The following is a 24,289-nucleotide window of genomic DNA, read 5'->3' as shown; positions in this document are numbered from 1 at the left end:
GAAAGGTGCTGCTATTTAATAATATATAACCCTATACAAAAGAATACTTACCCCAGATAGCTTGAGTGCTTTGCTCAACATGTTTTGAGGTCGATTATATTCCGTTACAAAATAATATCAATCCTCATGTCTGATTGTATGAATTTCAACTTTGTCTGTGCCACCTACATAAATAAACTTGATGGCAGCTCTTTACGATTATCCCGAAGAGGGGGTGGGAGCATATGGAATAGCACAATATATATAGACGCGTTTATATGACGTGATAGCTAAACGCAGCGAAAGTAGTATCAATCTCTTCGGACTTTTCGATTCACTTAAATGAATTTTCCGCCCAACCTTCTTTTCCCAAATCTGCCGGGTGTTGATCTGCAGTGGCGCACAATGCGGAGAAGCTGGGGAATTGCCTTGAGCAAATGCAACCAGGCATTGCAACTCCTCCTTACCAGCTACGTCTGCCGGCCTTCCGATCAGCATCATCAAACGCTAGTTATGCGAGGAGTGGCACTAGACGAATTGCAATTGAAGGCATTACTCATTTGAGTTTGACGCCACACATCTAATGCTGTTCCCATGGGCCGACAATTAGCCGGCACATCCACTGACGTCTGAGCAACATCCCTATTTAAAGTGACCGCTGCCTATGCGTAAGAGGGCAGGACCACCTCGTAGTGTGCTCAAAAATGCGAGCGCCATTCACTTGCCTTGCAGCTTTGGCTGTGGCTATACAGGCACAGGAAGTATACTTGACAACAACCGGTTACACCGCTCGACCACAATGTACACAATCGAATGTGGCCCCGAATTACCACTTTCAGCCCTTCTCCTATACTTTGAATGAAACAGTTCGGTAAGGAATTTAGAGATCTAGTTTACACTATCGCTTGCTAATCAAAGTATGAGATATGCAACCTCGGTTTCTGCCCCGACAACAACACGGAAATATGCCCCACCCTATACAGACGCAGTCAAGCATTTGACCACCAGCTTGTCGACCTCAACATGGGGAAGTTGGCTTCCAGGGCAAACTATTATCAGTGCAACTGACACAGAGGACCCATATGGACAAGCTGCGTGGTCTTCCATGTGGCTAGAGGCGGATATTCACAATTATGTATGTCACTCCAAAACTTGCTCTTTTAGAAACGAAGTTGAAGCTCATTCCATTAGACCACCACTGGGTTATTCTCGACAACTGTCAGTCCCACACCTGTGCCCAGCAGTGAACTGGTCCTGCCACCGCGCGACTATTTTGGTCCCACAGACTGTTATAATTTCCCTAAAGATTTTTTGTTTGGTGTTGCCGGGAGTGCAGCCCAGATCGAAGGTGCAATTGGGCTAGATGGTCGATCACCTTCGTTGTTGGAGAAACTGGTACCCGACAGCAAGCCGAAGGACTTTGTCACCAACGAAAACTATTTCTTGTATAAGCAAGATATACAACGATTAGCTGCGATGGGTGTGGAGCATTACAGCTTTACAATTCCTTGGACGCGGATTTTGCCCTTTGCTCTACCAGGAACACCTGTCAACCAACAAGGCATTGATCATTATAATGACTTGATTGACGCAGTCCTTGATGCAGGAATGACGGTAAAAAACCCCCTCAGATATCTTAGTATATGTCTGTCAAGCTACAATATTCTAACCGTAATTGCAGCCAGTGGTTACAATGCTTCATTTTGACAGCCCATTGATGTTTGTCGCCGGCGACAATATCACGACGCGTCCTGATATTGGCTACAACAATGCCGGCTATCAGAATGAAACCTTTGTCGACGCATTTGTCAATTATGGAAAGGTATGATTTATATTCCGCAAGCCGTCAATTCTCATGCAAGTCTGACAATGACTGTCTAGATTCTACTCTCTCATTATGCAGACCGAGTCCCAATATGGGTGACTTTCAATGAGCCCCTGCTTTATGCATTTAATTTCAAAGGAGTGGACCACGTTGTCAAGGCACATGCCCAGGTCTATCATTTCTATCATGATACGTTAAAGGCTACAGGAAAAATTGGTATCAAGTTCAACGACAATTTTGGAGTGCCTAAAGATCCGAAAAATTCAAGCCACGTCTTGGCAGCTGATCGCTTCCAAGAAATGCAACTCGGTATCTTCGCAAATCCGATCTTCCTGGGTAAGCAATATCCAAAGTCTGTGTTAGAAACACTCCCAGGAGCCAAGCCCTTGAGCAAATCCGAACTGAAACACATCCAAAACACATCCGACTTTTTTGGGATTGATCCGTATACCGCTACGGTAGTATCCCCAGCCGATGAAGGCATCAAAACTTGCACTGCCAACCTATCAAGCTCCAATGAGCTTTTCCCGTATTGCGTCAAGCAAGAAACAAAGAATGTTTACGGATGGAACATCGGGTATCGTTCCGAATCCTACGTGTACATCACACCGACGCATTTCCGAGAGTATCTCTTCTACCTGTGGAACACTTTCCGACATCCCGTTCTGGTGGGAGAGTTCGGGTTTCCGGTACACGCAGAAGCGGAACGGGAGCTCTCTGATCAGCTTTTTGACTCTCCACGAAGCGTTTATTATCTTTCCTTCATGTCCGAAATTCTCAAGTCAATCCATGAAGACGGTGTGCATGTTATGGGGGTCCTTGCTTGGAGCTTCGTCGATAATTGGGAATTTGGAGACTACACACAGCAATTTGGCATTCAAGCGGTTAATCGCACGACCCAACAGCGATACTATAAGAAGAGCTTCTTTGACTTGGTTGATTTTGTGAAAACTCGACAACCGAAAAAAGACTGAGGTGGCCCACCGGAAATACCAGGTAGCTGGGGTGACAAGTCTAGAATATACTTGAGGAACGAGCAGATTGAACTACATTCCTTGCAATAACTGTATATTGTAATACAAAAGGAAATTGGCACATAGGATCTGCTCCGTGAAGTGAGCCGTGAAATAACCTATTCTTTTCTTCTGGTTCTTAGTTGTGGCCCCCTTTCCTGGGGCTTGACTCCAGTAGGGTGATGAAAGATGCCCTCTTTGATCACCAAGGCACTTCTTTGCCGTCATACTGGTTTGGGCCCTCTCGCACATGCCATCCAGGGACATCTATGTTCAAAAATTTTCCATTCTGCTCTGGCGTTGCCTTTTGTATGATATCCAGGACCTTCTCAGCACCTATTTCAACCGGAAGGTCTGCTCGATCGGTACCAAGTTCAGTGCGAAGCCACTGTTAATGTTAGTAAAATTCGCGGAATTCGCGGTCAGGGAATAATGGAAAAGAGTTTACATACACCAGGAGTGATTGCAAGAACAGTGAAGCCATCCTCCGCATATTGCTGAGCATATTGCACAGTGAGCATGTTTAATGCGGCCTTTGTGATCTTATATGCCGGTGACGGCATGGATCGATACACATCAGCCCTAGCGATGGAGCCTAAAGTGGTCGATCTTGTATTTGGTCAGCTTCTTAGGGTAGTATAGAAAGAATAATATCTTCACTGCAACGTTCTTACATATTGATTATTGTTTTCTTCTCGCCTTTGTGCAGAAGTGGCAGGAAGGCGCGCGATACAAGATGTGGCGCAGTAACGTTGACATTGAATGTCTCGTTTAGATTGTCCCTATGAAATCAGTATCACAGCAGGTACTTCTGACAAGATATCCAACTTACATTCCTTCCAGTCCCTTTGGGGACCAGTCAAGCACTCCTGCATTGTTGACTAGATAGTCAAGCCCTTTCCCTTGCAGCTGGAGCTCTACTGCCGCCACGGCCTCTTTCACACTGGATTCATCAGTGACCTCTAACGTAACTATCTGCACTCGCCCTGATGAGGCGTTTGCAATTTCCTTCAATTGAGCAGAATTATCCTGGCGCGCGGTGGCAATAATTGTCCCAACCTCAGTTTTGGGCAATGTCGCTAGACGGGCAATTAACGCCAATCCGAGTCCTCGAGAAGAGCCTGTCACTAGATACGAGGCCATGGTTTGCGATGTGATTCAAAGGTTTGCAGAGAGAGCTGACTGGCAGTATCCCAATTGGTAGAATAGGATGGCAGTGTCAACTATGATGTTTGCGTAAAAAGTAGAATGAACTCGCAAATAAACAAACGCTAGAGTTGTCTCCGTCTGCTATTTAATGTCCCTACCTATTATACACATGTGTATTAGAAATCCCATACGTATTAGAAATCGCATATGTATTAGAAATCTCATATATATTAGAAATCCATGGATATATCGATGTTATCCCCATTTATCTCCGGTCGGATATAATATCTAGGAAAGCTCAACGTCATAAGTTAGTACTAGTAGAACTAGTACGTGGAGGCTATTGAGTGTTGTATAGTTGTATCCAAGAACATCTGAGACTATTAAAATGAGTTATAGTTTGTTTTTACTCATAAAAATTTGCTTAATGGTTTTTTAAATGGTATTACATTTGAATTGACGTTGTTTATCAAGTGTAAAATCGAGTCATATTATAGACAGCTACAGATATATATTGCGCTTTGTGATGTCGAGGGCTTCCGCACTGACTATTATACACTTCACAGCCCCATAAAGCTTAGTTCCCTGAGAATTAAAAGGATTTCTAGGAGAGGAAAAGAAAATGCAACATTAACTAACAATGCCAGGGGAGAGTTAACCACAAAGTATAAGTGGCATGGATCCTACCTCAACATTAATAACGATCACGTGCTACTTACGTCACCGAATTGAGATCCAGAGCTCACCCACTCGTTCTTCTCTCTCTTCCCTTTCAAGCTATTGGTTTTGCTAACTTCCGAGCCTACGGTCGCAGAGGGGTGGATATTTAGGTGCATTGACGCTATGGCCGACTCCTTCACTCTGCCTTTGCGCCCCATCCATGAGAAGCGTGAACGTCCAGATACCTTGCCTGTGGAGATCGCGCAAATCAACAATCAGTGGGGCTCCTTTCGGGAGGTGAACGAAGATGTTCTTCGAAACAAGATCGCCGAGGAGGAAGAGAAAGATGGCATGGATGAGGTAGATGAGAGTGGCCAAGATGCGACCGATCTTGACTCGACGGAACGCTTGGAGCAATTGTACAAGCGGCGGGCCGAGATCACTCAGTTCGCCATGTAAGTCCAATAGTCTTGAAGTTATGCCTTCAGTGCGCGAGAACTGACAATTTTTCAGGCAAGCTCACATGGAGACCATGTTTGCCCTCGACTTCGTCTCCCTTTTGCTCTCCAAGCAGTCCCCGCGTCAGGCCGAAACCTCCATGTCGGCCTTCCTCAAGCAGGTTGCACCCCTTGGTTCGCTCAATGCCGAGGTTGTGAACCCTCCCCCGAAGCCGGAATCTACAACCAAAGATATAGCAGCGGTATCAAGAGGATGGCGGATTCAAAATTTCAACGCGGCCGCAAATAAGCTTCTGCAGGCTGCTTCTAGACTTGAAACCGAAGTCGCGTCGGAGACTCGATATTGGAATGAGGTGCTGGCTGTTAAGAACAAAGGATGGAAAATTTCTCGTCTCCCACGCGAAAAGCAAGCGCTGGGTGTGCAATATGGGTTCCTTGAAGGTGAGCGCATACCGACGTGACGTTGATACTGTAGGAGGCATCTGCTGACCACAACAAAATACAGCCACGCCGGTCTTCCGCGACCGCGGCCTTGCTTCTTTACGCCGAGCTGAGGATGGGGCTTTGCTATTGGATGAAGGATTGATTCCGTCCAAAGCCCGTTATGTCCGAGTACGCGTGATACAGGATGGCCGGCTTACGGGAAGTTCCAAACCGACGCGGTCCAGCCTCGACGGCGATAGAACGATTGAGGATCGCATTCTGCAAGCGCGTGACACTGTTTATGAAGAGGAGCTTTTCCACGAGCTAGTCCGAGAAGCCCGGGCGATCGCGAGCCTTGGCGTGACTACACGTCAGAATCTCATTCAAATCCCTGCTTCCGATGATCTTGAAGTTTTACTGGACTTGGTTGATACTGATGAAAATACGTTGCAACCCGAACATGATATCACACAACAAGGTACTTCTCTTGCAGAGGGTTTGGCACATACGATTCGGATATTATTGGCGTATGCTCATCGTCAAAATTTGCGCCGTCGGACTCTACTTCCGCCGCCCCTGACCCCGAAAACGCGATCTATTCCTGAGCAGCAACTTATTCGGCCAGCTCTAGCTTACATCAAACACATGTCTCACGTGCGCTGGCTTCAGTCATTGTTGAAGGATCTTTTCGGTGTTTTGCAATCGGCAGATTTGGAACTCCCAGCGTACACCACAAGAGTGTTTTCGACAGTGAGACAGAGACAAACCTCTCCTGACCCAAAAGTTGAGACACTAGTTGGACAGTTCCTTACCCCCTTGCTGTCTACGTTCAATGGGAAAATTTTGACCCCACGGGGTTCTTTCTCAATCGCGATTCACACCAACCTTTCCTCACCACCGTTCGGCACCACATTTGATGTGTCATTCAATATGCCCAAGTACTCGGACCTTCAGTCTCCTGGTAAAATTTCTCATAGAGATGACGTGGAAGCTGCCATAACCCATCTCTTGTTGCTTGATGTTGTTTTCACCATCTCATCTAAGAGTTCACCAAGGTCTGACAGGGACCAAGTGAAACGCACATGGGAAGCAATTTACCCTCAACATGGCGAACTTCTGCTCTCTCCTTCCAAATCAGAAAAACGGAAAAAGATGAAGATTGCTCTATCCCGCCATGAACTGTCTCTTGAGATTTACACCGTGCGCTGTATCGACGGAACCGGGCGCGGGAAGTGTGAACATCCTTCTTACCATTCAGTGCCGCATACTTGGAAACCATCTATTGCTGGGTCACCTAACCAGCCCTCTTTAATGGATTTTGTGTCCAAGGTGTGACCCACAGAAAGCACAGATTGGCATCGGGCCGAACCACTCCACCCTGGACCGCCTTGAGCCGATCCTGCTCCCCGATCTTCATCCAATTGGGCTTGTGGTTTAGTGGTATAATACTCCCTTAGCATGGGAGTGGTCCAGGGTTCGATTCCCTGCAAGTCCATTTCTTTTTTGTTTCTGAATATTTTTGCCAGAAACGAAAAGCTGTGATAGCTCGCGAGGTGAAGTGGGTCTATGCAAATTTTTTTTTTTCATACCCATCTACTTTCGCAAAATCAATAATAGACAGAGCATTGGATACCCTGTACAAATCATGGCTACAAAAGCTGAATTGAAATGCACTTCGTTTGAATCATGTATGACCACACCGAGAAACTAGGTCATCTCTCATAGTTTTGAGCGTAGTGAATTGAGTGTCCCTGAGACTGTGAGCGTCTCTCGGAGCCTCTTTTCGCCCAGTCCATACGCAACTGGGAGCCAGTCACTAACATCTTCGCCCAAAATCATCAAAGCCAGCGCATCGCCACTCATCAGACTGTTCGCCATACCATATCCATTGAATGCAGCAGCAATCCATTCGCCATCACCCTCTCGACCTGTCAGCGCCGGTGATAATCGTCCGACCATTGGCAGACCATCGGAGGAATAACCCATAATACCACTCCACGAACTGACCAGGCGCCAATCGGATCTGTCGTTTTTGCCAAAAAATCGTGGAAGGACGACCTCCAAGTGTTTAACAGAATGGTCAGCCACGGAGCTGTCGTCTGCAGTTATTGACTCATCATAACGAGCATTCTCGCCGCCGAAGTAGAAATAACCGGTCTTTGCACTCTGTCCTAGGTAGTACAGGCCATATCCTAGACGTTGGGTTTTGACATCATAGGATGGAGGGTAGTGGAAACCCCATGACACAGCCGTGCCTTGATTTGGCACAGCATTCTGCGGATCCTGAACTGTCATTGTGCCTTTGAAAGGATGGACAAGTCCTCTTAGGCGAGGAAGGAGATGTCCGCTGTATCCATTGGTGCAATGAATCACAGTCCGTGCTCGTAATGGACCGCGAGAAGTGCGTAGTATGTATGGATAAATACTCTTGATTGGCGAGACGACTGTTGAAATGTGCTCAACGGACTCGACCGGTGTATGTGTCTCAATTGTCAGGCGACCTGGGTATTTTTTCAAGAGTGCCGCGAATATTTTGGTGACAAGACGATATGGCCAGACCGTCCCAGCTGGAAGCAGTGCTCCTCCAGATGCTCCATGAATTCCATACTCCTAAAAATGAAAAGATCAGAATAACACCCTATCACCACATGGACGACCAGACTAGCCTTAAGCACAGCATCCGCATCTAAAATTGTATATAGCCCTTTCCTAGAAGGATAATCCGTTTCGAGACGCGTGATACTTTTCTTGAAGTCTTCAAACTTCCCCTGGGTCAAAAAGACTCGCAGCTTCCGCAGACGTTGCATCTCACTGAACTCCACAGCACCATACTCTTCAATTAATTCCTGCATCTTCTCCAAATTGCGGAATGTAAAATCCACAACCTTGCCCGCCGTTTCGACCCCATGAGTCTGTGCAAGATTCATATACTGCTCTCCGGCATTCGCAGCCATCTGCCCACCATTGCGCCCAGTCGCGCCTGAACAAAGCGCACGGGCTTCCAAAACGGTCACTGTGGCAGTAGGGTGGCGTTCCAAGAGGGTTTTAGCAACAGATAAACCTGTGATGCCGGACCCAATGATTGCAAAATCTCGGTCAGTTGGCAATTTTGAGGATTGGACGTTGGCGAGTGCATGTGGAATGTGCTGCCAGTAGGACTGGGTGGGATTGGGTCGCGGCAGGCCTGGATCGGCCGTAACGAGGCTCAATACTAGACTGTGTCAACATTCTATTTAAACTGCGGGCAGAGTTCAGTGATAGCATATCAATCAACTTTGGGAATCGGGGTCGATTGGGGTTACCTGAATCATTCGGCGCCATGGAAAAGGATGCAAAAGGCCCGGGATTCAATAGTTTTGGGTTATTAAAGAATCCAGAACATGCAATTGATATTTTAATCAGAATAAAACAGATAAATCTGCATTAGATTTAAGAAAATATCTCGGACGAGCTGGTATTTATATGGATGTAGTCCTGAAGACATTGTGCGGGGTTTATCTTATCTCAAAAGGATCAGACTGCCCAAGTGGGAAGTAAATTCTCTCTGGCATCCGATGTCGGAAAAGGCGAGATTGGGCTTAATCACTGGGATTTAGGCCTTTTGACCACAGCATTCAAGGGTTGTAGAAAATAATGAATATTGCGAGCGTGCGACAGAACTAGCTGACTATCTGACATTGTGGCTGGTGATTTTAAAGTGAGCGTGTTGAACACACTGCTTGTTCTTTTCATCAGAAAACATCTCTTTATAAAGACTATTCATATAATGAGAACGAGAGAGTAACGAGTGAAGAGAAAAGAAGGGTTATCCAACGGCGTGCCGCCACATGGGTTGGAGAATGCTTGACCAACAAGGAGATACTACTTCGGAGTTTAAAATCAGTTTATGAAATCATTAAAGAAATAAGAATAGTCGGCCCCTTATGTAGTCTTTCTAGAAGTGATGTTCTTTTTAGATTTTTCCCCTAGATATTTCCTCCCACTTCTCAGGTTTATAGTTAGAAAGATGGAAAAGCAGTAGAAGGCATAACTTGTGTAGAGACTTTTCTGTGTATAACCAGGTATTAATACCCCGGGGCCACGTCTAGCACTAAAAAGGCTGGAATGATTCCATGGGATAAATCCAAGAATCTTAGCTGACCAGGATATGCAGCTCCTCCACGTCTTGAGGCATATACATGGTGTAACTGCATTCCAGATAGCATTCCATACCAACTACGTAGGACCTTAGAACTAAAAATGTGAAGGACTTGTTTTATGAGAGTATATCATGTTGGAGGGATGACCTCGCTATAATAGTTCAATAAGTTCCATCTTATCTTGCACTTTCATCCTTTCGTTGTATCTTGAATATCTCATTTTTCTCACAATGAAGCTCTCCTCCATCATTCTCACAGTTTTTGCACTAGCCACAACTGGCATCGCAACGAAGACGTGCACTCCTAGCTTTGATTATTGTTCTGATGTCCTGATTAAAGACAAAGGTAACTTATTTCCCGTCAAAATCACCGCGCTAGACTAATAAAAGAAACGATAGGATTCACCGAGGCCGACCTGAAGGATGTTTTGAAGGGATCGGATCTAGAGGATGAGGATGTTGAGAATGTTCTATTCCATTGCAAGAACCCCGGCGATGTTGGACACCCTAAGCTTTGCACGAGTGGATGTAAAGATCCAGCGACAGAGGGTAGCCATTCGTGTTCAGGGTAAGTCACATCCTTGCTATCGACTTCCAATTCGCAACTGACAATGTAGCAGCTAAATCATGCTGGTCATAAAAGGACACTAGCTACACACTTATAGTATTTGGTAGCAAAGCTTCAACTATCAATGTATCTGACCGCATGCACAATTAGAAAATCATTTAATTTAGAGCACTACGCGTATTTGCCCATAGCAAGCCCAAAGAAAAAAGACAGTTCTAAGAAGGGGCGAACACAAAATAGAGAGATGCCCCAGACTACGGGCTGACAGTGAAGCAATTCACGTTACTGAGTTGCCAAAGCGGTTTTGAATATATGTCGCCGAATACTAGGAAACACTCGCACATATTTGTCAACAAGATCGGAAGTGTAGTATGCGAAGGCCCATGTAGGTATGCTTGGACTCGATACCGGCCGGCATAGTGTTGCCTGTACCAGTGGTGACCTCGCCATTGTGACCCAGATTCCAAGTTGAGCGTGGCAAATCAGTGGCATTGTCAATGGCCAGCCATCGCTGTCAAAGGCTCGACGATGTCTGCGTTGTCGAAGCCGAAGCTGATTTAGCTTAGCAAGTGCCACTAAAGATCGACCGACTACTTCGGCCGAGGCGTTCTATCAGGATCATTTGACTCGAGCTACTATGTTGTACATTCGAACACTTTCTACAAGTAAGCACTAAAGCAACTCAGGGATATCGTGGGCAAGTGGTCAACCCTTGCAAGTGCCGAAGAAACTCATTACTGAAATATCCGAGGAGCAGTAAGACAACGATATTCGTATATACATCAGACCACCCCTGATGGGATCATATTAAGTTTTTAATCCATGTTAAATGAAATTCCAAGATTCTATTTTCGCCCTCGATTCTGCTGTTGCCCATGTATCCGATAATAGCAAGAGCATTAGTGCTGTGGTTGTGGCGCTGAAAGCCTTAATCGGAGGTTTGTACCTCATACGTGGGACCGAAGGGGCCCGTGAAACCTTGGAATATCTGGGCACTTAGCCACAACGTGTCAGCGTCAAAAAAACGTGGCCACAGGCTGTATGTTGTATGGACTACAGGTGGCACCGGGTGGCACTGCAAAAGTCCTGCATCCTGGTGTAGCGCTCTTCTGCCCCCGGGAGAGATAATTGAGTTTCACAAGAGCTACATTAGTACGGAGTATGGGAAACCATGTGACCATCTGTATGGCATTGTTCCTTTGATTCAATTCATATGCACGAAGGTTGCGTGAACTGGTCAGACCATGTTTGACAAAGGGGCTAGGTTGTACACCAATGATAAATGCAGAATTAAGCCATAGTGAGGCAGCATAATAATGAATATGATGAGGTCGACGACTGTAATCAAATGAGAATAAACAAGAAATCAACTTTTCAGGAGAAAGATGTCATGGGGTCTGGCCCCCCCGGGGTTCCTCGGGAGCAAACAAACAAATCAAACAGTAGTGACGTCAAGTAAACTGCTTCACCGCCTGCACTAGACCCAAATTGACCGAGCGGTGACATGTGTTTTGTAGTTAAATTGTAAGGGAGCGCAAGTACTAAAAAGGCATTGGCTTAATAAAAAATGTCAGACCACTTTTAATTTTTAAGGGATTGTATACAAGTAGTTCAGAAGAATCTAGTTAAATTCATCTTTCCTCGACAGAATTTCTTGTGTTTCTTAAATCCAACATTTGAAACCCGAAGTACTTTAGCTTCAAGTTGTTTTGTCTGTGACGCAAAGCACCCACTTCTGCCCAATTTCTCTCACCGGATTGGGTTTGACCCCTCCATATCCCACCCATTCATAATTGGAGCTTTACAACGCTTATCGAGCTTCTTTTCTTTTCGGCTTCTTTTCTTCTTTACCTTTTCATTTCAATTCTCTTGATCGACCTGAACCTCAGGTCGCTTTCAATTGATTCGATATGGAGCCCATCAAGATTGCCACTCAACCGGCTAAGAGACGCCGTATTGGTGTTCTCACCTCTGGCGGAGATGCTCCTGGTATGAACGGTGCCGTGCGGGCCGTCGTCCGCATGGCAATTCACTGCGACTGCGAAGCCTATGCTGTTTTCGAAGGATACGAAGGACTGGTCAATGGCGGCAACATGATCCGCCAACTGCACTGGGAGGATGTTCGTGGTTGGTTGTCGCGTGGTGGTACCCTCATTGGCTCTGCCCGCAGCAAGGCATTCCGTGAGCGTGCTGGCCGTCTGAAGGCAGCGAAGAACATGATTCTGAAAGGTATTGATGCACTGGTCGTCTGTGGTGGTGACGGCAGTTTGACTGGTGCCGATGTCTTCCGGGCCGAGTGGCCCGCCTTGCTGTCAGACCTCATTGCCGCAGGAGAGTTGTCTGCTGAGCAGGTGGCACCCTACAAGGTGTTGAACATTGTGGGGCTGGTAGGTTCGATTGACAATGACATGTCTGGGACCGATGCCACTATTGGCTGCTATTCGTCCTTGACCCGTATTTGTGATGCAGTCGACGATGTCTTCGATACTGCATTCTCCCACCAGCGTGGTTTCGTTATTGAGGTGATGGGCAGACACTGTGGATGGCTTGCATTGATGTCCGCCATCAGTACTGGCGCAGACTGGATGTTCCTCCCTGAGATGCCCCCGAAGGATGGTTGGGAGGATGATATGTGTGACGTAATCACTAAGGTGGGAATTACTCTAGCGCTATTCAATATCCTCTTTTTACTGACTATGGGGTTTGATAGAACCGAACCGAACGTGGTAAGCGCCGTACGATCGTTATTGTCGCCGAGGGAGCCCAGGATCGCCACTTGAACAAAATCTCGAGCTCGAAAATCAAGGATATGCTCACAGATCGGTTGGGATTGGATACTCGAGTCACCATTTTAGGCCATACTCAGCGAGGTGGCGCGGCATGCGCTTACGACCGCTGGCTGTCAACTCTGCAGGGCGTGGAGGCTGTCCGTGCTGTGCTAGAAATGTCACCCGAGTCCCCTTCACCAGTCATCACCATCCGCGAGAACAAGATCATGCGCACCCCTCTGATGGAAGCAGTCCAAGCAACCAAAGATGTATCAGCGAAAATCGAAGAAATGGAGTTTGATGAGGCTATGAAGCTCCGTGATCCCGAATTCAAGGAGTACTACAACGCATATATGACCACCGCGAAACAAGACGACCCGAGGATGCTTCTTCCAGAGAGCCAGGTATGCATCTAATTCCTTACCCCATCCGGGCTGCTCAGGCTCCCCAGTGTTCCCAAATGCTTACTATTCTATAGAGAAAGCGTATCGCCATTATTCACGTCGGTGCCCCCGCTGGTGGTATGAACCAAGCAACCCGTGGCGCTGTTGCATACTGCTTGACCCGTGGCCATACCCCACTGGCCATTCATAACGGTTTCCCTGGACTGTGCCGTCATCATGCCGATCAGCCAGTCAGCTCAGTCCGCGAAGTCACTTGGTTGGACGCTGATAACTGGGTCAATGAGGGTGGCTCAGACATTGGAACGAACCGTACCCTGCCATCTAGTGATATGGAGACGACTGCCAAGTGCTTTGAGCTGTACAAGTTCGATGCCTTGTTTGTTGTTGGCGGTTTCGAGGCCTTCACAGCCGTTAGCGAGCTGCGCCAGGCTCGTGAGAAGTATGATGCGTTCAAGATTCCGCTCATCGTGCTCCCAGCTACCATTTCTAACAACGTCCCCGGAACTGAATACTCCTTGGGCAGCGACACCTGCCTGAACACTCTGATCGAGTTCTGTGATGCCATTCGTCAATCCGCCTCCTCTTCTCGCCGCCGTGTGTTCGTAATTGAGACCCAAGGTGGTAAATCTGGATATATTGCTACCACAGCTGGCCTCGCTGTAGGTGCTGTGGCAGTGTACATTCCCGAGGAGGGTGTTGATATCAAGATGCTTTCACGTGACATTGATTTCCTTCGCGATAACTTCATCCGTGACAAAGGAGCTAACCGTGCGGGTAAGATCATTCTGCGTAACGAATGTGCGTCCGGCACATACACCACACAGGTGATCGCCGACATGATCAAGGAAGAGGCCAAGGGCCGCTTCGAGTCTCGCGCTGCTGTTCCCGGTCACTTCCAGCAAGGTGGAAAGCCTTCGCCAATGGATCGTGTTCGTGCTATGCGTATGTCTATTAGGTGCATGCAACACATTGAAGGATATGCCGGCAAGAGCCCTGATGAAATCGCTGCGGACCCCCTCTCTACTGCTGTGATGGGTGTTAAGGGCTCACATGTGCTATTCTCCCCCATGGGTGGTGAGAATGGACTGGAAGCTGCCGAAACTGATTGGGTGCGCCGTCGCCCTAAGTCCGAGTTCTGGCTTGAACTGCAGGATGTGGTCAATGTTCTGTCTGGACGCACTCACGCTAACAAGGACGAAACCTGGACCTGTTATGAGAGTACGTAAACCGACTACGACCCTGATTGTTTCCTTGTTTCCCCCTTCCAATTCATTTCGACGCTGCTCGTTTTTCTCGTTTTGTTTTTGCTCATTCGGCCTCTTGAGGATCGGCTCCTGCCCCACGTACAGTGATCACTTCTGGCCTTCCATACGGATGTTAACAATTATTCCGGTTTCCTACTTTACAGGTCCTTCGGCAGTTCGACCTCTTGCCTCGGTTCCCTCGGTTCCCAGCTCTCCTTACCCTTGAAAGGACTTCCACCCACAGGACTTCAACTTCTTTCCAACAAACCATGGAATCCCCCCCCCGATGATGAACCCCGGATATTCTTGAATATTTTTTCCAAATATTGGCCGGCGAGCCTTCCGCCGGCTTGTGATTTTGAGGGCGATCGTACTGGACGTCCGTTACGCTTTGTACGATGCTATGCAATATGTCCTCCAGACCCAAGGATGGTTTACGCGACATTTATGCCTGGGAGTTCGGGATATTGCATTTTTTTTTATTTGATGTGTTTCTTTCTACCCGTCTTCAAGACTTTTGATCTACGACATAAGCTGCGTTGTAGATAGAACCATCCAATTTAAGCTTGAAATCATTTCAAATGAACTAAGAACGCTACGGGCGAGTGCTATCGTGAGTATGAAAGAGGTAGTCCAAAGACAGTACTATAGAATCGCTGAGGGTCTATCAGTCGTAGGTCGTAGCACTGACCTTGAACACAGAATGATCCCAGATTTTGATGCATCATTCCAGGGGTCAAAGTGGAGTTCGATGACTACGGGTGAACCGCATTCTCCAGTTCATCGAGTAGCTCCACTGTCTCAGCGGGGCTTGCGATCCAGGCAGTTGTGGATGCAAGACGGGCCTAATAATAAAAGGAAGTTAGTCTGACCAGTAGGCAAGGAGAGTCCCATGGTTTTCCCACCTTGAAGTCATTAGCGCCAGCTGACAAGAACTGATCGCCAACATGTAGTGTTTTGGCTGGATCGATACCACCAAAATAACGCTGACAGGCGCGCACACCCCATGATTTGTCGCCAATATCGACAAAGACATCATTTCCACCGTTGAAAGCACAGAATGGCAATCGTGCCCCAACAGCCGAACGTTGAACCGTGTGCTGCACCACCAGCACTGTCTCCTCCAGCTGCTCACGGCTGATTCGGACACCGTTTACGGGATAGACACCAACCGCACGATCCTTTCGTAGAATCGCAGCAGGCAGATTGAGATTCGCGGCACAGCTACGCAGAGCTGACTCTGCGATATCAAGAAGCTCGGTAATATCCTCATCACTCCAGGCCTGCATCTCATCGAGCAACCATTCGCTCCGCCGCACATATGCAAGTCGGGCGTCCGAGGTCGGGTCGAAGCGGAACAAGAAATTGCTCTCGCCGCCCATGACGATAAGTCCTTGTTTCTGGTCTGCGGTGAGAGTGGTGGAGTCGTGCATTGCATCGAGCAGACCCTGAAGGCGCTCGTAATACTTCGGCGCTTCGGTGTATCCGGCCGCTGTCACAATGCCGACCTTGCGGTCCTGTTCGAGGAGTCGCAGAATCCGCGGGATGACGGGGTTATCGGATGTGAGACAGGCACCGTCATCATAGAGTGTTACATCTCCGTCGAATGTGACAAGTTTGACATCGCTGGAGCGAACAAGGCCCATCACCTGGGCTGAGTTCAGGATAAGTCGGATGTCGTTGAATGAAGGGGCTACGAAGCGTCGTCGGCTGATGAATCGCTGCTGGTCTTGATATTTGAATGCATCTTCCAGATGTAGCTTGGTGAAAAAAGTGCCGATGGATGGCACGAGTAGGTTTAATTTGGATTTGCCGGGAGCATTGCGTTCGTAGTGTTGGACTTGGAAGAGTTAGGAATTATCCTCCGATTCGTGATTTTTACTAATCCCACTTACTGTGATCAAGCATCAAATTCTCTACATCACGCATAATCTCTGCATAGCGAACGTGGGCGTCGGCCGCGACTGTTTTCAGTACTTCGCCATTTTCCTTGTAGATGGCGGTGGGCTGGGAATGTAGGACAAAGGGGACGGCCAGCAGACCCTACAGGGATTAGAAATGGCCCGTATGGCATGACTGAGGGACATACTTTGATCCATTCGATCTGCCGACCGTTAGTAAGATTCTTTAGCTATATAGCCAGGTATTGATGACTTACTAGTTGATCGCGGCGATGGGTCTATACAGGTGCGGAGTCAGTGAGGGGTACATCTCTTGCGGAAAGGACTCGGAGATGGCCGTACCTTGAGAGCATCTAGGAAATGTTAGCAAAGATGAATAATGTGATAGGCATCTATATAACATACACTCTACTCTATAACGCGTCGTCATGTTTAGAATAGTTGGAGAAAGATGATGCCTGGAATAATCGGAGCTTGGTTGTTTAGCTCGTGTGCACGTCCCTTTTTGGTGACTCACGCGGAGCTCGGAATTCAGGAGTAAACAACACATACGAAGTGACAAAGATCAAACTCCGAACTGGAGTATTATTCTATTGGTCAATCGGGTCTTTATCATTGATGACAACACATTTAAGCGAATGCAATGCAGTTAGCCGAATGCATTTCTCCAAAACAAGCTTAACCTTGTGCTGAATGACTAAATCTGGTCCCCGCTCGTAAACGGACTCAACCATTATTGGTCTCTCAAAAGTGCCTCGAATGAGAAAATATTGCGACCTATCTAAGGCATCATAATTTGAAAGCCCGTTTCGATGACTCCGAGTGCCGAAAAAATCACTCAGGCCACACTGCCACGCAAGACGTCTGACCAAGGCCTAACCGAAGAGCAGAAGCAGAGAATGAGGATCAAGAAGAACTATAAGTATTTGCGATGGCGACCTTTTTTTCAGTTCAGAAATCACAAAATCATTGAATATCAAAAAATCCTTCCTGTGGAAAAAGCACCGGCAAATTAAAAACTCCATCAAAAGCAACACTAGCTGTGTCTATACAGACATCCACTCCACCAGTCATGAATACGCCGGAACATCACGATGTCCCACCATCGTATTCCCCACCATCGTACTCCTCATCCGAGAGATACAATGAATTCATCGATGAAAAGAAAGACAGCCCAATACTTCTCCGACCTGAGCGAAGCGATCCCGGGTTTGCAGTTGCATCTGCTCTCAGCCGAGGCCTGCAAGTGCCATCCAGGTCTGGAGCTTGCACATCAGGCTTCGACTATCCAGATGAGCTGTTACACTACGGTATTTCCGAAGCCCAGTGGTCGCAGTTCACACAAGTTGTCTGCGATGAGGCCAAGCTCTCACGCGAGCAGTGGAACACCGTGATTGGCAAAGGCCTGGGGACAATGGTAGTGGGTGGGCTGATGATCGGAATTCTGGGCGTCATTCCAGCAATCTTCGTTGCCCGTGTTACCCGAAATCGAAAAGAACAACGCAATCTGATCTCATCACTGGCTGGAGTTCGTGGTGAACACCTTGCTCGCCATATCTCGCATTGGAACGAGACGGTCTTTAGACCTAGGGGTATTTTGATCCGGGTCGATTTACCTGATGAATATTTAAATGATATGGAAGCCATGGATGTTTACACAAGTGGTGGATCAGCACGGGCTGTTAGGAAGTCGAGGGATAAGGCTGCGCTTAAGGCGAGGATTGTGATCATCCCTCTGGGTGAGACGACGTCAACTGAGCAATCGTCACGCTAGTTGAAGGAACAGAGAAAAGAATTCGGGAGCAAAAGGACATAATAAATTTGTCTATTCATGTATTTATGTGATGGCCTTAAAAGATCAAGAACGTGTTATTATAATTCAAAAGAGGTTTATTCATCATGATAGTGCCATTATTCAAAAGACGTAAAACCTTGTCTAATATCTAGAAAATGAACCCTAGTGGTATCCAAGAGATAAAAAAAGAAAGATATCAGATCAAGGGACATTCAAACCCTGCCCTCTCTATCCTGCCTCTCAACATGTTGAGACATTCCCTGCGACTGCGCCGTCATTTCCAACTTCTCATCCACAATCTGATCACGCTCATCAGCATCCTGGTTACCATACCGGCCAATCTTGTACCACGGCAGAGCAAAGAGACGATCCATACTCTCGAGGGAGCGGCCTGCCGTCTCGGGAATACTAAACCAGACCCAGACACCACCGATGATGGTAATGGCGGCGAAGCACCAGAAAGTACCCTTGGGGTCAATTCCACCCTTTGCGACAGGGAGAAGCATATTGGGTACTGCCCGCGCATTACCATATTGGTTGGCAAAGTGCAGAGTCATAGCCATAGACGTGCAAAGAGCACGGATGCGCAGGGGGAAGAGCTCGGCAGTCAGAAGGTACTGCATCGAATTCCAGCCCAGAGCCCATCCAAATCCAGAGATGTAGATCATTGCGATAGCTCCCTCACTAGCACCCTTCTTGTCAGCCGGTACCGTGTAACCATCAACGACGCCCATGTCGGGGACAGAGGTCAAGAAGCCGGCGATGTAGATCATAGCAATCCCTTGTAGAGTGATACCAAGAAGAAGGGCTCGCTTGCGTCCAATCACATCGACCAAGAAAAGAGCACACAGAATTGCAGCAACTAGTTTGACGATTCCAAATACAGCAGTGACCAGCAGAGACTCGTTGTTGCCTGTAACTCCGAGCAACTTGAACAAATCTGGGGCGTAGACAGTAATACTGCCGGCACCGGACCACTGCGATAGAAGTTGTGCCATGAATGTGAGGTAGACTCGGTAGAGGTTCGATGGGACTAAGAATGTTTCCTTAATAACGCCAATCGCGCCAGACCCCATTGTGGCTTCCATCTCAGCTTCATGTGTCGTCTGAATGAGGGATATCTCGCGGATAACATATTCGTCGTCGGTTGATAGACCGCGGATTTTGGAGAGATTGGAGATGGCTTTGTCGAGCTGGCCGCGTTTGATTAGGTATCGGGGCGATTCGTATTGAAGGAAGGAGAGGAGGAAGATTAGGCCAGCAAAGATAATGTGCAGACTCGTGGGAACGAGCTATGTCTAATTAGTAGGTGTCATAATATAAATAGTTTAAGGAATATCACACATACCCATCGATTGTGGGTTTTGTCTCCAAGATTAAGTTCGCAGCCATAGTTGGCGAAATATGCAAGTACAATACCCAAATAGACAAAGCCTGTGAAGACACAGGTACAGAGGCCACGGATAGAGGCGGGTGCCTTTTCTTTTTGTTAGCTGATTTACAAAATGACTAGGATAACGAGCAACTCACAATTTCGGCAAGATATACAGGCGCAACGACAACTGTCTGGCCCACACCAAGTCCAGCAATAAAGCGACCAGCATAAACAGCACCCAAGCTGCCATTGTTACCCATGAAAATTGCGATTCCGATGATCCATAGAACACAAAGTTGGCGAGTTGCCCAGATACGGCCGATGCGATCACAAACTAAGAAGGCACTTTATAAGAGTAGACCAGGTTAGCGAAATGAGATCTAACATAATAGAGCAAGGAAAAACGTACAAAAGAGCACCTCCAACAGATCCAATCTGAACCATAGCAGTAACATTTCCTTTGATGTTGGTTTGTTCCACTTTGCTGTACGAGTCGTAGTTGATGTAATGCTGGAAGTCTTTAGAGTTGAAAGCGCCTGAGATCAAACCCTCATCAACACCTCGGGCAGCGCCCATCAGGCCAAATGAGATGACCGCAAACCATAATCGCCAGTTAAAGACCTCTTTAGGCTCGCCGAGGTCTTTGAGGCGAAAGATATTAACTGGTTTCTTTGCTCCGCCTGCCATGGTGGGCAACACTCAAGAATGTAGTTGAATGCGGGGATAATGTCAAAGGCAAGGTCGGGGTAGTAGGAAAAAGAGGAACAAGGGAAATGTAAACCAGAGCGAATGGTCTTTGATAGCTATGCGATCTTAGTCTACGACATGCGGGGAAATCCTGGGGGTTGGTGGGAGAATTTGGAAATCCCAGCCCGAGAAATCCTGGAATCCTGTCAAGACCGAGTAGGATTTTCCTGTTGTCAAAATGAGCTGTGGGCTATACACATGATACACCGAGATAGGCCAAGGCCCCGGGAGAAGCCAAGAGAGCTTGGGTCTCTCGAGTCTCATTTGATGGAGTCGCCGTCTTTCTTTTTCCGGGACTTTTTTTTGACGGGACATGGCCGAGTTCCCGACATGGTCGCACGCAATTTGGAATGAGATCTGCAGCTGCACATGAGCACTGCAGCGTCGCGGCAGCTCATTTTTTTCTTTACCGCATCTTCATTCTCAGTTGTTCCTGAATTTATACTCGGTATGCAGTATTAGAGTATCTAGCCTAGGCTATTTTCCTCCATCAAACATTGACAGTGAATTTCGGTCATCGTCCGAAGCAAAAGGTGTGTGCCGCTTTATGTTGTATGTGGCTTACAGGGATTCTGAGGTCCACTAGGGAGATGCTAGCCTTACTATCGCGGGGGAAAAAACTGGAGAGCTCCATCTTTGACAGATATGAAGCCACTGATTGGTTTACAGACGAACACTACCCCGTTTTTGGTCTGGAAAGGGAAGATGCACCGTTGCTTGGCGTGGGGTGCGCTATGATACGCCGATCATTTAGACTCTAATGTCTCGCGCGTTTTGACGAATGGTGTCCCAGAGAAGACTGTGCCGAGAGGTACGAGGAATTTTAAGCCTCGGCAAGGCATATATCAGGATCCAGCAATTTCCTGGCGACACGGTTCATTATTAATCTCTGCCAACTACCGATCTTAGGAAGTGACGAGTACAGCTCTGGAACAATTGGTCCGTTCTTCGGCGTTTATTGTTGCAATACCCATCTTGATGCTTGCAGGGCACATCACTTGTAATCAGGAGCAAATCGCGAAGTCGCTTCTTTTACGGGCTATATGTGGTGTGGCAATTGCGCCGAATCATGGTGATCTAGACAGTGATATCGAAACAACAGGTTATCTCGCAATTTTACACATACTTTGGTAAAGTTAATAGAGGCTATAATAACCTATGTTTTTGCCTGAGGATCGAGTTCCGAAAAAGGTGATATGTTCCAACCTAAGGCTAATTTGCGTTGATGCGGAGGTCAGTTTATGACATTAGAAAGTAAATACAGGACAAATATAATTCGTTGGGCAATAGAGCACGATTATGATCGCCAGCGGAACGCAGGGTTGCGCCAGTCCATATCCTGAATCTGTTGCTGCGAAATTCCTGCCAAGGCGCTGTGGACATCGATGCGCTCGCGGCGCCGATTGTCCCATTTGATATAAACCCAAAGACCAATCCCAAGAATGAGGGTGGTAGTTGAAGTTGCCAAGTTAAGGCCATTACCAATAGGATAGTTGGGTCCGTCAAATGGCAAAAACGACCAGGTGCTGATGAGTCCGCCAATATTTCCGAACATCACCACCGTTCCAATAGCTGAAGACCTCGCGGTGTCAGAGATCACATTTGCCGATGCGTGTGCATTACATAGGGCGCCGAAGGCATAGGCCCCACACGCTATAATAAAGGTGGCCCCATATCGTACCATACTGTCTTCACTAGCCAGGAACATGATATAACCTATTTAAACCTATGATTAGCCTGGAACTAGATATAATCTTCCCTATATCTCAGGAACAAGGTTGTTTCATGAGTTGAGACTTACCAGTCATCATCAGCGGCGGGCCGATAACGAAGAAGATGAGGCGCTGATCGAACCGCCAGCTGAGGTAGGGTAACAGCAAAGTGAAAAATGCACCGACGATATAAGGAGGCACTGTGTGTAGCTGTTGAGACACCACAGTGGCATTGGGGTAGATAGTTTTGACAATGGTAGGTGCAAAGAACCCAAGACCCTGAACAGTAATGTTGTTCAACCCGAAGATTAACGCAGTTACTAATGTCACTGGGCTGAAGATACCACGTAGTGTCTTGGCCATGTCAAACTTGTCGAGGACCTCTGTCGCGCCAATACGTTCCGATTTGACACGGGCAATGGCCAGATCCTTCTCTTCCTGGGAGAGCCATTTGGCTGTTGCAGGTCGGTCAGTCAATGTGAAGAATGCGACGACAGCAATCCCAATCGTGACAATGCCTTCAATCGCGAAGATCATACGCCAGCTGTGAAGAGAACCAAAACTATCAAGCAGGAGAATACCCGAGGCTAGAAGGCCACCGAACGCCCCAGCAAGGGGAGCCATGACAATATACAACGACAGGCGGAAGGCAAGTTCACTTCGTCTATACCAACGTGAGAGGTAGTACGCAATTCCAGGCATGAGTCCTGCCTCAAATAGACTAGAGAGTTGTCAGAATTGTTGGGTTTGCAAGATCCGAAAGACATACCCCAAAAGGAATCGGACACCGGCTGCGCTGCTCATATCAGTGACAAATGCCGTGGCGACCGAACAAACACCGAAGCCCAATGTGATCCCTGGAAGCCACCATCCAGGCCCGATCCATTGGCACATGAGATTGCTGGGGATTTCAAAGACAATATATGAGACAAAGAAGATCGAGAGCACGGCATTATAGTCATAGCCCTCGAGTTTGAGGTCTTTGTCGAAACCAGCCAATTTGGCGTTGCCTATTCCAGGGAAGAGATGGATTAGTAGTTGAACTAGAAATAAAAATAGTGGGACGATAAGAGCGGCTGGTCACATACCAACATTTGCTCGATCGATGAAACAAAAGAGATACATGACTGCGACGGTTGGAACAATGTATAAATCAATTTTGAGTCGCAATCGCGACTCGGCGGCCTTGTCAAATTCTACCAGAGGCTGACCATTTTCATCTGTCGCAAGCTGGCCCCTTTCTGCTGCGCCATGGGTGACATCTCCCATCATATGCTCTTTATGCTGCGAAATGACCTTTTCATCATCGAGCGTGGTGCCTCTCTCGGCGTCGGCCATGTTGGAACACCGGACAGTGAATTGCGCTCAGGGGGAATGAAAAGGCGGTCTGAAGTTCGTTTGAATGCAGGGACCCAGGGAGAGCTTCGGGAGCATATACCAGGGGACGACCGGGCGTTTTATATTCTCAATCAAACGCCCGATCAAAATATCTGAAGAGCTGAGTCTGGGATTGTGGGGGATGAAGGATTAGCCCCAGAGGGTTCGGCTTTTTTATCTCAATCTGCCACTGCCAAGTGAAGATACTTAGTCTGACACTGGGGAGGAGTCAGGAACATCTTGGCAAGTCGGGACTGACAGTGGGAGACCCAAGTATGAGATCCAATCATAATGATTTGTAACGGGCCAAGGAGTCAGACTCTTAAAGCCTAAGCACATGGTGGGAACTTCCCCACAAAGTGTCCGATTTAGCTGTAGATAGGGGTTTCCCCAGACTTGTGGATCGACCCCGGACTGGCTTTTTGGTTTTGTGGGGATAGATGGATTCCAATAAACCGCCTAAACGAAATGCCGACCCCCTCATCCGACTATCTCTTGGGCATCATGATGACCAACCATAACCCCGGAATCTGCCAGGCTTTGTGATACTCCAAAATGCCAAGTTTTCCAAGAAACGCGGCTTAGAGCACGGGCGAGGTCAAACCAGCCGATCGCAAGCTATACCGAAGCTGCCCCGAAGATTCTCCCAACGATTTCAGGCTATTGTCATCAAGTATACGAACCTTGGAAGTGCTCTGTGAGAATTCATGACGTCTTACTCCGTAGGATTGAGACATTGGATGCCTTGTCTAT

The 24,289-nt window shown here is 47.4% G+C and overlaps 10 protein-coding genes across 10 annotated transcripts; 5 read left to right on the top strand and 5 right to left on the bottom strand.

Moving 5' to 3' along the window:
• Window positions 1-898: 898 nt before the first annotated feature.
• On the top strand, window positions 899-2,778 carry N7479_007928 (glycoside hydrolase family 1 protein; the record flags this gene model as incomplete). Its single annotated transcript, XM_057255622.1, has 4 exons — window positions 899-1,114; window positions 1,171-1,593; window positions 1,661-1,801; window positions 1,861-2,778. The coding sequence occupies 4 exons, from the start codon at window positions 899-901 to the stop codon at window positions 2,776-2,778; spliced, it is 1,698 nt and encodes a 565-aa protein (XP_057109484.1).
• Window positions 2,779-3,019: 241 nt separating this feature from the next.
• N7479_007927 (SDR family oxidoreductase) lies at window positions 3,020-3,960 on the bottom strand (the record flags this gene model as incomplete). The annotated part of the gene is made up of 4 exons (XM_057255621.1): window positions 3,020-3,205; window positions 3,270-3,426; window positions 3,492-3,599; window positions 3,650-3,960. 4 exons carry the CDS (start codon window positions 3,958-3,960, stop codon window positions 3,020-3,022), a joined length of 762 nt encoding a protein of 253 aa, XP_057109483.1.
• A 480-nt stretch (window positions 3,961-4,440) lies between these two features.
• N7479_007926 (mediator of RNA polymerase II transcription subunit 17) lies at window positions 4,441-6,842 on the top strand (the record flags this gene model as incomplete). The annotated part of the gene is made up of 4 exons (XM_057255620.1): window positions 4,441-4,546; window positions 4,706-5,081; window positions 5,140-5,525; window positions 5,590-6,842. Coding segments are annotated over 4 exons (2,121 nt in total), but the record flags the coding sequence as incomplete, so codon positions are not given.
• A 384-nt stretch (window positions 6,843-7,226) lies between these two features.
• N7479_007925 (NAD(P)/FAD-dependent oxidoreductase) lies at window positions 7,227-8,828 on the bottom strand (the record flags this gene model as incomplete). Its single annotated transcript, XM_057255619.1, has 3 exons — window positions 7,227-8,117; window positions 8,165-8,718; window positions 8,810-8,828. The coding sequence occupies 3 exons, from the start codon at window positions 8,826-8,828 to the stop codon at window positions 7,227-7,229; spliced, it is 1,464 nt and encodes a 487-aa protein (XP_057109481.1).
• Window positions 8,829-9,876: 1,048 nt separating this feature from the next.
• On the top strand, window positions 9,877-10,269 carry N7479_007924 (uncharacterized protein; the record flags this gene model as incomplete). The annotated part of the gene is made up of 3 exons (XM_057255618.1): window positions 9,877-9,991; window positions 10,045-10,213; window positions 10,266-10,269. 3 exons carry the CDS (start codon window positions 9,877-9,879, stop codon window positions 10,267-10,269), a joined length of 288 nt encoding a protein of 95 aa, XP_057109480.1.
• Window positions 10,270-12,123: 1,854 nt separating this feature from the next.
• On the top strand, window positions 12,124-14,855 carry N7479_007923 (ATP-dependent 6-phosphofructokinase; the record flags this gene model as incomplete). Its single annotated transcript, XM_057255617.1, has 4 exons — window positions 12,124-12,864; window positions 12,924-13,385; window positions 13,460-14,603; window positions 14,794-14,855. 4 exons carry the CDS (start codon window positions 12,124-12,126, stop codon window positions 14,853-14,855), a joined length of 2,409 nt encoding a protein of 802 aa, XP_057109479.1.
• A 529-nt stretch (window positions 14,856-15,384) lies between these two features.
• isn1 (IMP 5'-nucleotidase ISN1) lies at window positions 15,385-16,960 on the bottom strand (the record flags this gene model as incomplete). The annotated part of the gene is made up of 7 exons (XM_057255616.1): window positions 15,385-15,474; window positions 15,535-16,469; window positions 16,525-16,672; window positions 16,719-16,733; window positions 16,788-16,808; window positions 16,873-16,883; window positions 16,936-16,960. The coding sequence occupies 7 exons, from the start codon at window positions 16,958-16,960 to the stop codon at window positions 15,385-15,387; spliced, it is 1,245 nt and encodes a 414-aa protein (XP_057109478.1).
• Window positions 16,961-17,602: 642 nt separating this feature from the next.
• On the top strand, window positions 17,603-18,304 carry N7479_007921 (uncharacterized protein; the record flags this gene model as incomplete). Its single annotated transcript, XM_057255615.1, has 1 exon — window positions 17,603-18,304. The coding sequence occupies one exon, from the start codon at window positions 17,603-17,605 to the stop codon at window positions 18,302-18,304; it is 702 nt and encodes a 233-aa protein (XP_057109477.1).
• A 233-nt stretch (window positions 18,305-18,537) lies between these two features.
• On the bottom strand, window positions 18,538-20,387 carry N7479_007920 (putative MFS quinate transporter; the record flags this gene model as incomplete). Its single annotated transcript, XM_057255614.1, has 4 exons — window positions 18,538-19,617; window positions 19,674-19,802; window positions 19,856-20,045; window positions 20,110-20,387. The coding sequence occupies 4 exons, from the start codon at window positions 20,385-20,387 to the stop codon at window positions 18,538-18,540; spliced, it is 1,677 nt and encodes a 558-aa protein (XP_057109476.1).
• Window positions 20,388-21,744: 1,357 nt separating this feature from the next.
• On the bottom strand, window positions 21,745-23,497 carry N7479_007919 (putative MFS transporter; the record flags this gene model as incomplete). The annotated part of the gene is made up of 4 exons (XM_057255613.1): window positions 21,745-22,163; window positions 22,249-22,880; window positions 22,929-23,169; window positions 23,248-23,497. 4 exons carry the CDS (start codon window positions 23,495-23,497, stop codon window positions 21,745-21,747), a joined length of 1,542 nt encoding a protein of 513 aa, XP_057109475.1.
• Between the last annotated feature and the right edge of the window lie 792 nt (window positions 23,498-24,289).

The sequence above is a fragment of the Penicillium vulpinum genome (genome assembly GCF_028829585.1).
Source record: "Penicillium vulpinum strain IBT 29486 chromosome Unknown utg000003l_segment0_segment0, whole genome shotgun sequence".
Lineage (NCBI taxonomy): Eukaryota > Fungi > Ascomycota > Eurotiomycetes > Eurotiales > Aspergillaceae > Penicillium > Penicillium vulpinum.
Note: the sequence above shows the minus strand (reverse complement) of the source record. Positions and strands in the feature narration are given on the sequence as shown.